At 41.7% G+C, this 14,210-nt stretch overlaps 1 protein-coding gene across 2 annotated transcripts in view; it reads left to right on the top strand.

The window, feature by feature from the left end:
- RAB2A (RAB2A, member RAS oncogene family) overlaps nt 1-14,210 on the top strand; it is a 79,877-nt gene that overhangs the window by 7,919 nt on the left and 57,748 nt on the right. For both annotated transcript variants that reach the window (XM_025198493.1, XM_006019131.3), the window contains exon 2: nt 10,603-10,674. In XM_025198493.1, coding sequence (XP_025054278.1) covers nt 10,603-10,674 — 72 coding nt within the window. The remainder of the gene's footprint in view (nt 1-10,602; nt 10,675-14,210) is intronic.

Genomic DNA, 14,210 nt, shown 5'->3' with positions numbered 1-14,210 from the left:
CCGGCCTCCTCCCGTCCCCAGCAGCATGTGGGAATCTGGCTTCAGCTGCATGCTGCTCCAGATGGGACAGACCCGCCCGGGGTCGGCACCAGCCAGCAGAGGCGGTGCCAGAGCCATGTGCTGCTCGGGACTGACCAGTGCAGGTAGGGGGAAAGTGCAGCTGAGCCCTGCTGCTCCAGCTGGGCTCATCCTGTCCCGAGCGGCACATGGCTACTCCTCTTTCCACATGCACTGTGTCGGCAACGTCAAGCTGACAGTGCGTGTGGGAACCTTGTCCCTTCCCCAGCCCTTCAGCAGCCATTAGGAAGCTTTTGGGGGGTGGGGGAGGGATAAGGGGTGGGAACGAAAGTAAACAGTGTTTACTTAAGTTTCCAGTCGCAGCACCTCGGGCCTCAGAAAATGCCTTGGTGGGGCCACATGGCGGCCCGTATGTTGGACAAACCTGCTCTAGAACATATAGCCTGTAACAGAATGAGGAAAAGAAAGAAGTCATGGGGAGCAAATTCAGCTATGTATTTAAATTTAGGGCTTGAGAGAAGTTCAGAGAGCAAAATGGGCTGTCGTTTCTCTTTGCCACGTTGCTATGGGGTTACTGAAGCTGTGTGGGAATATGATTATATAAACCTGACCTGCTGGCTCAGGTCTGTTTGGGAGATTGCAAAGAAACCACAAGGTCTTCTCATAGCATGTAACCAGGTGCCAGTGTACTCCTCGCTTAACGTTGTACTTATGTTCTTACGTTCTTGAAAAATGCAACTTTAAGCAAAACGATATTAAGTGAATAAAATTACATCACAGTAGTTAACTACTAGCAGGTGGCAGGCAAACGTTATAACTGAACGTTGCACGACTTTAAACAAGTGTGTTCTCCAGTAGATCAGTGACATAATAATAAAACAACATTAACTAGAATACGTTAAGTGAGGAGTACCTCTATAAATATGGCTTTTAAGCAAGAAGGCAGGGTAGATTTGCACCTTATAGATTGTATCTCCAATTTGGTTACTTTTATATGGTGCAGATGTACTCTGTCTTCAGCCTGACTTCAGGCTCTCATGGCTTACTACCATTACTATTACTCTTTTTAAACAAGAAACCAACCTTACAGTATTATCATGTGTGTCAGAATTTTTTCACTCAAGTTTTGCTTATAACAGTATATCTCAAATGGGGTGTCTTTTAAGCAAATGTGCATGCATTACATTAAAAACTTTGGTACCTAAAAGAACTAGGAAATAGAAGTTAGGAAACGCATTTAAATTTGTCCTTTCTATTTATGTATTATGATAGTTATTAATTACAGGTGCACTTCTCATGTTTTCTAGGACCCCTACCTTACTTCACCTAGATGAACATTTTAAATAAATGAAGCAGTTGTTCAGTGTTTTTGTCCTCCTGAACAAACAGTATCTTCCCCTTGAAAGATTCCTGTGAGATCAAGTAGTCTGTTATTTTACAGAGTTTAAATTGAAGCCCTGGGAAGTTTTCTCTTGTGTTGCACAGCAGGAATAGGACACGGCTCTTCTGCGTCCCAGAACAGCATCATTAAAATGTTTTTTCTTTATCTACCGTACAACTGAAATATCTAAGGTAGGCATGCTGTGTACTTTGTTTACTATACAACCCTGCCTAATTCTCTGTTCAATGTGATCATGCAGTATTAGATTGCATCATTACACAGAGCTATATTTAGGTAAGACACCTTATTTATATCACTTCCTGATTTTTGGCTGCTTCATTTTGTAATCTTCATTTGAGGTTTCTTAGTATATATTTTTTAGATTATAAAGGAAGCAATCAATATCTAATGGCACAATTAATGAGGCAGGAGGCTTTCTGTCATGTCACCCACACCTTTTTATCCTATATCAAAACAGGGCGCACTTAAAAACCACTACCTTTTCCTGTGTATCTTGATTACTACTAACAGACAGTTAAGTGAATGATGACAGACATTTAGTATTGCAAAATGTAATGGATATCTACAACATCCTTTTTTTTAGATTTGTTATGACTTGACTTTTTCCAGACTGCAGAATCCCATAGGCTATGTTTCTAGCAAACCTCACATTTCTGTCTCAGATTTCTAAAGTACTGTAGTTCATGGCAGGTGGAGAATGGGCACTTAAAAATAGCAAAACATTTATATCTATGAAAAGCATGTTTTCACTTCATTTTCAAAAATAGATGAACAGTTTTATTTATTTAAAACATTTTAAGAATTGTTATGAGTATCTGAAAAAGAAAAGTGTTAATTGAAATGGAAAAATTTCTGCAAATTTAATGAAGAATGGTTTTGAATCTTAAGCACTAAACTGGGATTTGGGAGAGCTGTGTTCAGCATTCAGCTCTGCTAGACACCATGTGCAAGTTACTTAAGTTTATCTTATTTTGCCACAATTTTCACTTTTCCAAGTAGAAACCTTTCTCTCTTCTACCTTTTTGCCTTGCTGGCTTAGATTATGAGATCTTTGTGGCAGTAGCTGTTCCTTACTCTGTGTTTAGTGTAGCATAATGGAGTCCAGTTTTGCTATTGGTGTAATAAAAATGGTAGGTAGATTCTAATTTCAACCTTGAAGAATCCATTTTAAGAAACATTTCTTATGCAAAAAGGGCATTGCTTATACATCTTTATAGAAGAAATACTTCATTTCCTTGCACTGTAACTTGTCCAGTAGTTTACCATGCAAGAAAAAATGTGTGAAATGTGACTTTTGCATTTTTAGTTTACTATATTTACTCGAATATGAGACAACCCTCCCAATGATTAGGTTCTATATTTGGAAAATGTATAAATTTATTATAGTTTTCCAGATATATAATCTAATTATTGGAGGTTTGTCTTGAATTTACCCCCCTCACACTGCTACAGCTGGGAAAATAAATCTGAGAAAAATATGTGGCCCCCTTGCCTTTTGTGTTTTCCCCCCCACCCCGTTTACTGTCAGAGCCTGATTTCCCTGAACACGAGTGAGGGGCAAATTTGAAAACACTGACTTTAGTATGTGTAAACATAGACTTAATTCATCCAGAATTGATGCATTTTACCTGTTTCGAAACTGCTGCAGTTTTTTAGCACAGGTACTCCATAAACACATCTTTAAGCAGCCTTTTCTACCTGCTTAATATCATACATAGTTTGTACTACATCTAATCCAAAGCTGGCAGGCTTACAATTTATCATACAGTTCATTGGGCCAGGCCCCATCAGAGTCAGTGTTTCAAGCCGTGCTGACCCGACAGCTCAGCAGTGCTCGGTATATTTGTATACTCCAGATATGCCCCCCAAAGAGGATCCATATGCTAATTAGCCCCCCCACTAATGACTGGAACTGGGTTTTCTTGGGATCCAAAATCTTTGGAATCCTGGGATCCTCCAAAAATTAATATGTAGATGAGGTACACGGCAGCCTGGTCCGGCTCTGTGTCATAGAGGGCTGAGCCACACTAATCCCATGCAGCAGGCTGAGAGAGGGGCGACAGAAGAATTCTGGATGAACTGTGTAGAGCCCCTTTTGGTGATGCTTGCCAAACATTCGAGGCTGGTGAAGAAAGAGGAATCATTGGAAGTGGGAAAGAAAGCTGCAGGTTAGCCGTGGGAGTGAAGATTAAGTTGAAATGTATTCAGTGTAGTGGCTCACCGACTTGGAAAAGAGTGGGCACTGAGGGTGGGCTGAGTGTAGTGGGCACTACCATATATCTTATTCAGATGTGCTGTACTAATCTGTTTTTTGTGATAGCCTGTACTAGGCAAACATACTGATGGGAACCTGTGTGTGTTATAGTCCATGCTTAATGTTGGCTGCATTTAATCCACTGCATAGTTGGTTTCTATTACTGAGTACATGCTGCTTTTGGCAGAAGTTGAATGAGACAACTAGATAGAAGATGAGGTTTTTAATGGGGTTTCTTTGTATATAAATGTATAAATGAGTGGGGTTTTTTTCCCCTGTGCTGCTTTGTGGGGCAATCTTGTCTTATATTTGAGTAAATACAATAATTGACATTTAATGCTAATATATTATTTACCTGAATACAAGAAGACTGTGAATTTAAGCTGACCTTGTCCTCCCCCCCGCTCCCCCCGCGCGATTAATTGGGTACTGTACATGGAAAGCCTATAAATCTGTTATAATTATCCATGTATAGAATCATTTAATTATTGGAGGGTCATCTTAAATGCCTTCCCCTTGCCCTCCTTTCCCTGCCCTTACTGCCTACCCTTTCTGCTACCTTTGCCCCCTGCCCTTCCCCTTCCTTCACTGTCTTCCCCCTGCCAGCTGCTTATTCTCTGCCTCCAGCATAGCTCTTGAGGCATGGAGTACGTGCTTGCTCCAGTCACAACCCAGCCCAGTAACAGCAGCAGTGGTGGCAACTTTGTCCGGGGCTTTCAGTTCCTGGCTAGAGCTGCCTTCACCCCAACAGCTATTGCCCAGCTAGGCTGGGTCCAGCGCAACCATGTGTATCATGCCGGTGTAGAATCAGAGCCATGCAGAAACTGGAATGAGGGTAAGCGGCAGGTAGGCAGAAGATGGTGGGAGGGGTAGAAGTGGCAGAAGAGGCACGCAGCAGTGGAGGCCCACATGGTAGGGGAGACAGCAAGGAGACTGGTGGGGGGAGATGGTGTGGGAGCCAGAGGTGGCAGGGGGTAAGCAGCAGCTCCAGCTCTGGCCCCTGTCCAACCACGCAGCAGCAGTTCAGATGGTGGCAGCCCCAGAACTGGGGCTGGAAATGTCACCATTGCCATCGCTACTGTGTTGACGGGCCAGAGCTAGCATGTATTCCATGCTCTGGGCTGGAGCTGGATGGTAAATGGTAGTGAAGGAGGGAAGTAGTAGGGTGGGCATGCTACATCTCTAGTCCCAGGCCTGGATCGAGGCCTGAGTTGGAGCCACAACAGCTGTATTCCCCGCTTGTCTTCAAATCCAAGGTAACAAGCCCTTTCACCCATGTTAAATGGGACAAAAAAAATCATCTTTGATTTAAGTAAATATGATATTTTATCTTCTTGGTGTGAAAGAAACTGGCTTGAGGTATTGGGTAAGATGAGCACTGAGGGATGCCTTGAAGGTCCCCTTTACTGGTACCTAGGCAGCAGCTCTTTTTGTATTTAGAACAGTTTCCATGGTATTATGTGGTTTTATGTTGGGAGCAAAGCCCTAAAAATGTTGAAATAAGTTTTCTTTTTACATTGAGTAATCTATCTTGATACAACATCCTACTGGGGACAAGATACAGTTAATTTAATATGATGTGGCTAGTTAAGTTAGTACTCCAACACCTACATCCCAGGTTTAAACTTGACTAACTACAGGAAAGTAAAAACTGTACAGTATGGCATGTTTTCAGTTTAGATTGAGAGAACAAATTTGTAGTAGAAGCACACCACCCTCATCAGGAAAAACGTAGGATGCTAAGACATATCTTCAAAGAGCAAAAATCAAAAGAAAAGGAGAGCCAATTTTTTTCAAACAGTTTCCACGTTATTACATATTTTCCATTTAAAATACGGTAAGAAAGCATAAGCACATAAGCAGACGTGTGGGTCTGGGAGAAGGGCTCAAGCTTTCAGTCTGATTACCGGAGGGCTTGTGTACATTATGTCAGTAGTAGGTCCCACAAACTGAACATGCCCTACCCATCCCAGTCTACTGATAACGTTCCAGAGCCAAAAGTCTACCTTTTAGATGGCTCTGGACTTTTCTCCAGCACCCACTCTTGAGCCCTCGGTCTCTTGATGGATCTGAGAGCAGCTGTTGGAGATGGCTCTGGAGCTGTTGAGCTTTTGGCACTGGAACTTATCCATGAACTTTGGCCCAGCCCTGTAATCTCAGAGACTTGCTGTTGATTTAGTCCAAATGAACCCAAGAGAAGCTGGAGCAAAAAGTGAAGGGGCCTCAGCCTTGTGGAGAAGAACAGAGCAGAAGAGACCACAGTGAGGTATTTAAGTTGTGGCGGATGACAGAGTGGCTAAGAGATACAGCATGGACTTAGAGATTTTGTATAGGGTCCCTGGTGGTGTGAATCAGTAGTGGGTCCAAGGAGTAAGGCACTATAGATAACACCATAATCAACTGGGGCTTGGAGCCAGTAAAATAAGGTGGACCTGAATCCCCTTACCAAACGGGACCCAGTGCAAGACTCACTTGAAGGCTGTCTAGCAGCAGAGATAGTGGGGAGTTAATTGAATGATGCCTCACAGGGGACAAGCACTGATGGAGCATAGTAACTTGGAGAGGCAATTAGTGGAACAGATGGGCTGTCAGAGCCAAGTGGACTGGAAAAGACTGAATAACAAAGCTGCCACAAGGCTTGGGGCACCTATAAGGAGAGCTGGAAGGCTGCAGGGGGCTCCATGTTATGGTGTCCACTGGTTCAGTTACTGAAAGGAGGGCATAGAGCTTACTGAGACCTACAACCCCTGTATCATCAGCATGTGACCTGAAGGCTTGTCTTTGGACAGAGCCACATATAAATCTGATAAATAAAGTAGTGCACAATAAACTAAAAAGCCTCTCCAGAAAAAACCCCAAAGATTTAGCAAGTGAGACACCAAAGAGGGATGGAGGAGAGGTGATAGGTGAAAACAGTTAAGTAAAGGACTTATAGTCAGACTGATGTTTTTTAAACACCTGTATCTCCGTGATTTAATATTTTAGAAAAGAAGCTTTGATTGAAGATTGGTGCATCTCTCCTTTTTAGTTATTCTTCTCTTACCATAATATCTCCAACAAGTCTTTCTACAAAATGAGCAGGGGAACTTCTCCCTAAACTTTTCCAGTAACTTTTATATGGCAGAAATGTGTGTGGGTGTGTGTGGAGGGGGGAGTATACAAACCCAGTCTTGCTTGTCACCTCTACATTTTTCTTCTGATTCAAATGGGTGAAATTCCCCTTAACTATTACTATTGATACCTTTGTTTTTTCCTGCCTTCTTCAGCTGTTTGTTTTTGAACTACCTAGGTTCACTCTGTCTTTCTGCAGTGGTTGATCATTTGTGTTTAGATTGTGTTGATGTATGTGCTTCGTGTGACTCCTAGTGGCTCTCAGAAATGTACAGAGGAAAGAATACTACATAAATCATGGTTTAAAAATGTACTAGAAATATAAATGTGTACCCAACATAAGGGGTTGAACCACTAACCCAGATATTAAAAGTTTTGTGCTCTACCAGCTGAGCTAGCCAGGCCTGTGCTGGGTATGACCATAAACTGCATCCAAATGGTGGGCTTAGTGACAATGTGGTGGGGCTACTTGTGGCAGGGTAGCTCCTATAAAATACCACAATGTTGCAACCTCCAGAGTAAGGCAAGTATAAAGCACCTCAAAACCTTATCCCCCACTGCTTTGTGGGTACTCCTTGGCTGGAGAAAGTGTGATGTCCTTTAGCTTAACAGAAATGTGTCCTCACTCAGGTATTAGGCAATCAGCAGGAGCTCTCGTTTATTGCTCTCTGGCAGAAGCTACAACCATGGAGGCACTGAATGTCTCCACTTGGTCTGGTCTTTGGACTGTTTCCATGGTCTAAGGCGGGGGTTGGCCTAGAGCAGTCTTCACTCTCTGTACTCTAGCCTAGGCCTACCTGATGATCTCATGGGCCTCTTACACATGCAGGTTTCCCTTGCTTTATGTTGTATACGTGTCATGGAAAATGCCGCATAACTCAAATTCACATAAAAGGAACCCACTTTACAGTATAACAAATAGGGATACATTCTAAGACCTTGACTGCGCTGACCCCCAGACCCATTTCTACCACTTTTACAAGACAATTTTAGTACTCGCCAACAGCAGACAGTGCACACAAGCACAGGGTGGTGGTGAATGTTACCATAGTGGGGATGGCAACTACAGAAACACTTGTTGCAGACAACGAGTGAGGAGCACAGATCCACACGAGACTATATTTTGGTGTATGTCACTTCCGCAATGCACCGCACAAAGCAGCTGACTGCGGGCTTCCACCACACCGATCGCATAACAGTGAATTTACCTCACACAACTAATTTTTGGTATAAAGGCATTGCATAAGAGCGAATTAGCACATACAGAACCCGCATAATGTGAGGGAAACCTGTACCCCATGATCCATAAGGTTGACGGTTAGCAAGAAGAGAAATATAAACCAGATAACCAGCAGCTGGAATTCAGCACAAAGTTCACAATCAAACTCATGAGAACCTTGACCTCCATTTCACTTTCCCCAAATTTTGAGGAAGGCAGAGGAATATCTGCCACAGGCACCCTGGACAGAAATTTAAGTTTCCCTCTTTCTCTAGTAGTCATCTGATTAAATTGGATTGTCCAAGTCTTCCTCCCCCTTTTGGCTTCTGGAAGGGAGAAGGAGACCCTAAGCTTTCTGGTTACTTTAAGGAAATGTCTCTTATACTAGACCCACTAGCCACCAGGCTTCATTTTTGTTATTTTACCGTTTTCTCAGACAGCAGCTAAGAAATTATTTTTGTGTTTTTTACCATTTTACTGACCTCCACATGGTCATGAATAGCAAGTGCAGAACTAGTTAGGTGTATTAATTTCATTCTACTAAGTGAATCTGAGCAGCTGCAGTGGCACTAGAGCTGGGTGCAGATGTAGGAAGAGAAAGTCTCTCTCTTTTAATATTTGATTGAGTTTTGTGGCCAAAGACATTTTTAATTGAAAACTGAAATTCACCAGATATTATATCTTCAGCTGCGGTTCTTCAGGGAGAAGAGAACCTCTCCATTTAGTGAGTACATTTTTAACCCTTGGTTTAAAAACTACTAAGCAGTATCATTTTCTTTAGCTGATTCTGAAGTAATTTCCAATCTAAATATGAGGGTACTAAGGAACAAGGACAATACTTGTGTAATATGTTACAGTTTTTGTGTTGTTTGCCAATGCAAATCTTTGAAATCTTGCTTATCAGGCTAGTTCTAATAATCTCACAGGAAATGCAGTTTTACAAAATATTTTTTACTTTTTGGCTTTAGATTGATTCATAGTTTTCCTTATATCAGGAAAGTGGCTTTGTGCCAAGGATGACTTTATTTGTGATTTATACCTATAAGGCACCTATTCGGTAGCTTCAACTGATACGAATATTTATTCTGGCTAAATAAAACGAATAAGAACACATTTGATGAAACAGTGAAATTTCAACTATTAGCTAGACATTTTTTCCTTGCAACTGTCCCAGTCTTCTTTCTATTGTGCTCTTAAGGTACTTTATTCCTCTTGGATCTAACTTGCTTCAATTTTCCACAAATTTGTTCTTATTTTCCTGATATCTTTTTAATGTAGCTGGATGATCATACTGAGTTATGAAATCCCATACTAGTGTGCAAAGCTCTGGGAGAAGAAAGCCGAAAGATCAGTACTAACCTCCACTGTTAAATGATTTATCAGAAAACCAGTCATGTTTTCTGCTATGTTTATAACTTTATACCATTAACTGCATTTGTCTGGCTCTCGTATTTTGTCATCTTTCTGGCCCTGCTCTGCCATGTTTGCACAATCTTGTCCTGTAATTGAGCTAGTGATTTTGTACTCGTATCCATTTAGTTTGTGTAGTTCAGGGTGGCCAGCCTCCAGCATACATGTCACAGGCAGTACGGATAGCTGTTGTGTATGGCTTGTGAGGCCCCAGGAGCTCTAGATGCTTAGTAAGAGGAAGTGCAGGTGCCAGAATGGAGGGGAGCTCTCCATGGAGCCCAGTAGGGACAGAAGGCTATAGGTAGTGTCCTGTGACACTGGCAAGAGTCAGGTTAACCCTTCCCTGGTCATGTACCTGTCATTGAATTCAGATATTTGGATCCTTGCTAACCTTTACCACTAGTTGCAGGGCCAGGTCATGGATAACTTGGCTTTTAGTGGTGATACCTCAGGCAGCAGCATCCTGCCCCTACTCTGCAGCCAGAGGCTTAAGCCTTCAGCCCCTGCTTCAGGGCTCAAACTCTTAATCAGGTAAGCCTGGGGTGGGGGTCAGAACAGCACTAAAGATGGTGGGGGCGTTAATTTGTGGCATACCTGCCAAAACATTTGGCCACCACTGGTGTAGTTGCATCTTCCCTGTGCTGTCCTCTGCCACAGAGAAAACACTGTTCCTGGTGTGCTTTGTTTTCTTCTCTTCATCAGGATCAGATTATTCTAGCTGTATTTTAAAAACAGTGGCTGGCCAGAAAGAGAGGCGCATGTATAGCAATATGAGACAAGTGAAGGAAGGGTTATGAAAGACAGAAGGGTAACAAATACAGCTAGTGGTAAGGGGCAGTCCAAGAAAAATGCTGTACAGAACTACTGAGTGAAAGACTGCTATGGGCAGTTACGTGGCCTTTTTATAGTCATAATAGCCTTTTAGGGCAACTCATTTCAGATATTATATTCCACCAAAAAATAAACACTGAAAAACACATTTTAATGTTACTCTTTGAATTGTCACAATCTCTTTAGTTGTAAATTCTGATGAAATTCTAAGATGTATTTCTCAAATGTGAAGGAGTAAAATAGTTTAGATAGCTATGATCACAAAATGAGCCTAAATTATAACTTGTTTAAAATGCTTTTTTAATTGCTGCTGCTTAACAGAATGACACTGAGTTGCTTTTTTTTTTTTTCTCTTAGGTGTTGGAAAGTCATGTTTGTTGTTACAGTTTACAGACAAAAGGTTTCAACCAGTGCATGATCTTACTATTGGTAAGTTATTCATTTAAATATGGTGCTCAAAAGATACTTAAAATTAGCATATTTTAAGGGTATTGGCTAGCTGTCACCATCAGTATGTTTGTGGCCTACATACTTTTTTTTTTTTCCCCACTTACCTTGTTACATTAAAACTGATGCTAATTGCCGATTCTACTACATTAATTCTATCTTATGGCTGTCTGGTAACTGATATGAGATAAGAAGTTTGTTCATTTCCTAGCGGGCAAATATGAATCTCTAAAATATTCCACACTCGTCACTGGCAACATATTGGCAGTCTACAGGACAGCCAAAAAATGACTGGTTTGGAAACCGTGAGATTTGAAGCAGAGATGTAAATATTGTTTATAAAAAATATCAATTTAACATCCTCTAATTATACTGGTTAAACAGTTAACCAATAACACAGCAGCCTGGACACAGCAACTGCTGGAAGCTGTTCCGGGGGCCTTTGACAGGTGGGAGTGGGGAGGTGGTGGCAAGCTCTGCTAGATAACATTGCATATGTGAAGCTATAGATGGCATGGGGCTTTCCTACCCCATTGCTGTGCTGGGAGGAAGGGAGCACCTGTGAAGGAGCAGCTAATTGCTTAATTGACAAGTCATTAACCTATAAATACTAGTCCCCACCCTGCCTGTTCTCTTCTCCTTGTCTTTGCTTCTTCTTCCCTCCCTCTTGCCTGCCCTGCTGCCTTCCTATTCCTAAGGCACCTCACTGCTTCCCTTCCCTGCCAGTCTGCACCCTGGGCTAAAGGTTAACCAGTAATTCGTTACCACTATAAATATACTTATTTAAACGTTTAACCTTTCACATCCCTAGCTTGAAAGATGTATGATCTGGAGACTTTGCATTTGTTCAGTGGATAGGACTTAAATCTCTACTACTCTCTGGGTATTTGCCATTTGCCACAAGCATAACATTACGTTTTAAGATTTAAAAACAAAGTTAACTTTAAGGAATAAAAGGGGGATTCTATCAACACAGAAGTTGTATAGTGGCTCCTGAAGGATAAGGATTGGATTGTAGATGTTGTTATTGACTGGAAGGGTGGGGCCTTGTCTGTTTCAGCAGCTTGCAGGGCCTGTTAGGGGGATTTAGGGGTGTGTCTCATAATAGAAGACTTGGAGGAAATGAGTGAATCAGAAAGGAATGCATTACTTCTGACTTTATTCTGTCACATTTAAAAAAAAAATAAAGAAAAAAGTGTTTCTTTAAATGTTTTTTTTTAGAAATCTTTCCATGTGCACCTTTCCATTTTAAGTCGGTGGATAATATAAGGATATGTCTTTCTCTGTGTGGATTGGGCCAGTCTTTTCTTGGGTTATGCTTAAACAGATTTCAGCTGCTATTGAAAGATCCAAGCATGTGAACTCTGCTTCAGGTTTTTTTCAAGGAAGCTATTAAAGTAGACCCTCCAATTGTTCTTAGCCTTTTGCAGAATGAGCAGCATAATTTCCTATTCTCTTAGTTTGTCCTTTGGGTTAGAGAGGCTTCCCATCTATGGGAGTACTTAAAATAGATGAGAGAAAAACAAATGCATGTTCCTTTTGTGCTAAGACAGCACAAGGTGATTTTAATGGCGTCTCTCTCTGTCTTTCTCTCTGTTGTTGTGCAATTGTCTGATGCAATTCAAGCTATTAGTTTACAGTTACCCCAAAATTCCTGGGCTTATATAGGTTGATTAAATGAATAACCTGGATTTGGCTGTTGAAGCCATGTTAGCTTTCCTCATGCCATCTTTGGAGTCATGTCTCCTTGATAGCTTTCCTTCAAGACCTGGGTTCCCAAATGTACCCATCATAAGAATCTCTCTAACATTTGGCAGCTCTTTCACATACTTCTACACCTCTCCTGGGTTCTGTGCATCTGGCTGTGCTATGGGAAACCAATTTGCCTCCCTAGTTCTGCTTGCAGTGCTTGCTCCTTTGTCAGAAGAAATGTGGGAGGAGGTGGTGGCAGCTGGTGGAGGGTTAGTGAGATTGGGATTTGAGAATGAGGTAGGCCTAGAAGGGGACAGAGCTGTAGAACGTGGGAAGCTGTTGGGGAAAGTAAAATGACTGCCTTAAGGTCCCTGTTGCCTGATACATTCCTATCAGGCTACAACAAATGGCATGCAGTTGTCATAGTTGCACCTCTAGCACAAGTGGGATAGAGATATGTGCAAGATGAAAAATTTGGGGCAACGGCCTATAGAATTACCATGAAAGACAGTTAAATGAGCTCATAAAACTATACCATGTCATAATAATGTGTTCAGTTCATTGATAGTGCTGAATTCAAGTTGCACTGACAAGTTAGAACTTTCTTCTAATGATATTTTTCATCATTATTGTATATTTGTGGGATTTTCAGAAATGCCAAGGAAGTTAGCATTCCCATTACTTCTAGCTATGTGTTTTTTAAACTAAACTCCACCCTAAATCTGTGCTTAAACTAACATTAAACTAGCATTTATTAGAAAAAGAGATGTACCAGAGTGTGTCTAATAAGCTACAGAACCATTCGTGTGTAAGTTACTAGTTTTTTTTTTTTATTGCAGTTCACCAGAGAGTAACAAGTATTCCTATTTAATGGCTGTTAGTCTTTACCTGCTTTTTTTGCCTCAGCTTTTCCCCAGTGCATTCACTGGCAAATTAATCAGAGACATTACAAATAGGCTTTGGAGCATAAACTATGCTTATGAAGTATCTACCATGTTTCTGGAAGTGTGGCATCAGGACAGTGAAGGCAAGAATTTAGCAAGATTCTGAAAGGGGTTGGACACTTACTTGCATGGTAGTGATATTGTTGTCCCCAAAGGACAGTGAGTTCGTGCCCGGTGCGCTTGTGCCAATAAACACACAGGGGTGAAGGATCCAACTTAATCTTTATTTCTGCGCAGAAAGCGGTGCTTGGCAATCGTTCGCAAAGCAAGCACCCCCACCCAAGTGAGCATAAGCCTTATATAGCCTCTTCTAGCCTTACACGCTATGCAGTTACTATAGGTTGCCCCTTTTGGTCCATGCGCACTTCACCCTAGCTACAGACCCCTCCCTAGTCAGTTTAAACTTGCCTTTGTGACAGTGTAATCTCTTGAGTACCTCGCAACAGATAGGCACATACTGTACTCCACCACAAATCATCAAGAAAATACACATACTTGCCACAACTACTAGGAAAATTTGCTTACGCCATGAAAAATTAGGAAGCCAAGAAGTAAGCCATGAGAAGTCGAACCCTTCCCCTTGCTTAATGTGGGACAGAACTTCTTTTAACCTCTGCACTTTTGACTCTCTCAACTCGGAATTATCTGTCAAATTGAAACAACACATTCCCTCAAACTCTTCACATCTGTAGTTATGCCTCAGCAACAGGTAATCTATGGCTGCTCTATTTTGCAGAGTAGCTCCTCTTAGTTCTTTCATTTCAATATTGAGGGCAGCTAGGGCCTGTGAAGTTGTATTTAGGCCCTTTGCCAGGGCACAGGCCACCTTACTAAGCTGCCTCTCAGCGTCCACTACTAGGCCTGGCACCCCTACTAGGAAAA

This window comes from Alligator sinensis, unplaced genomic scaffold (assembly GCF_000455745.1).
Source record: "Alligator sinensis unplaced genomic scaffold, ASM45574v1 scaffold860_1, whole genome shotgun sequence".
Taxonomy (NCBI): domain Eukaryota; kingdom Metazoa; phylum Chordata; order Crocodylia; family Alligatoridae; genus Alligator; species Alligator sinensis.
The sequence above is the reverse complement of the archived record's forward strand: the minus strand, read 5'-3'. Positions and strand labels throughout refer to the sequence as shown.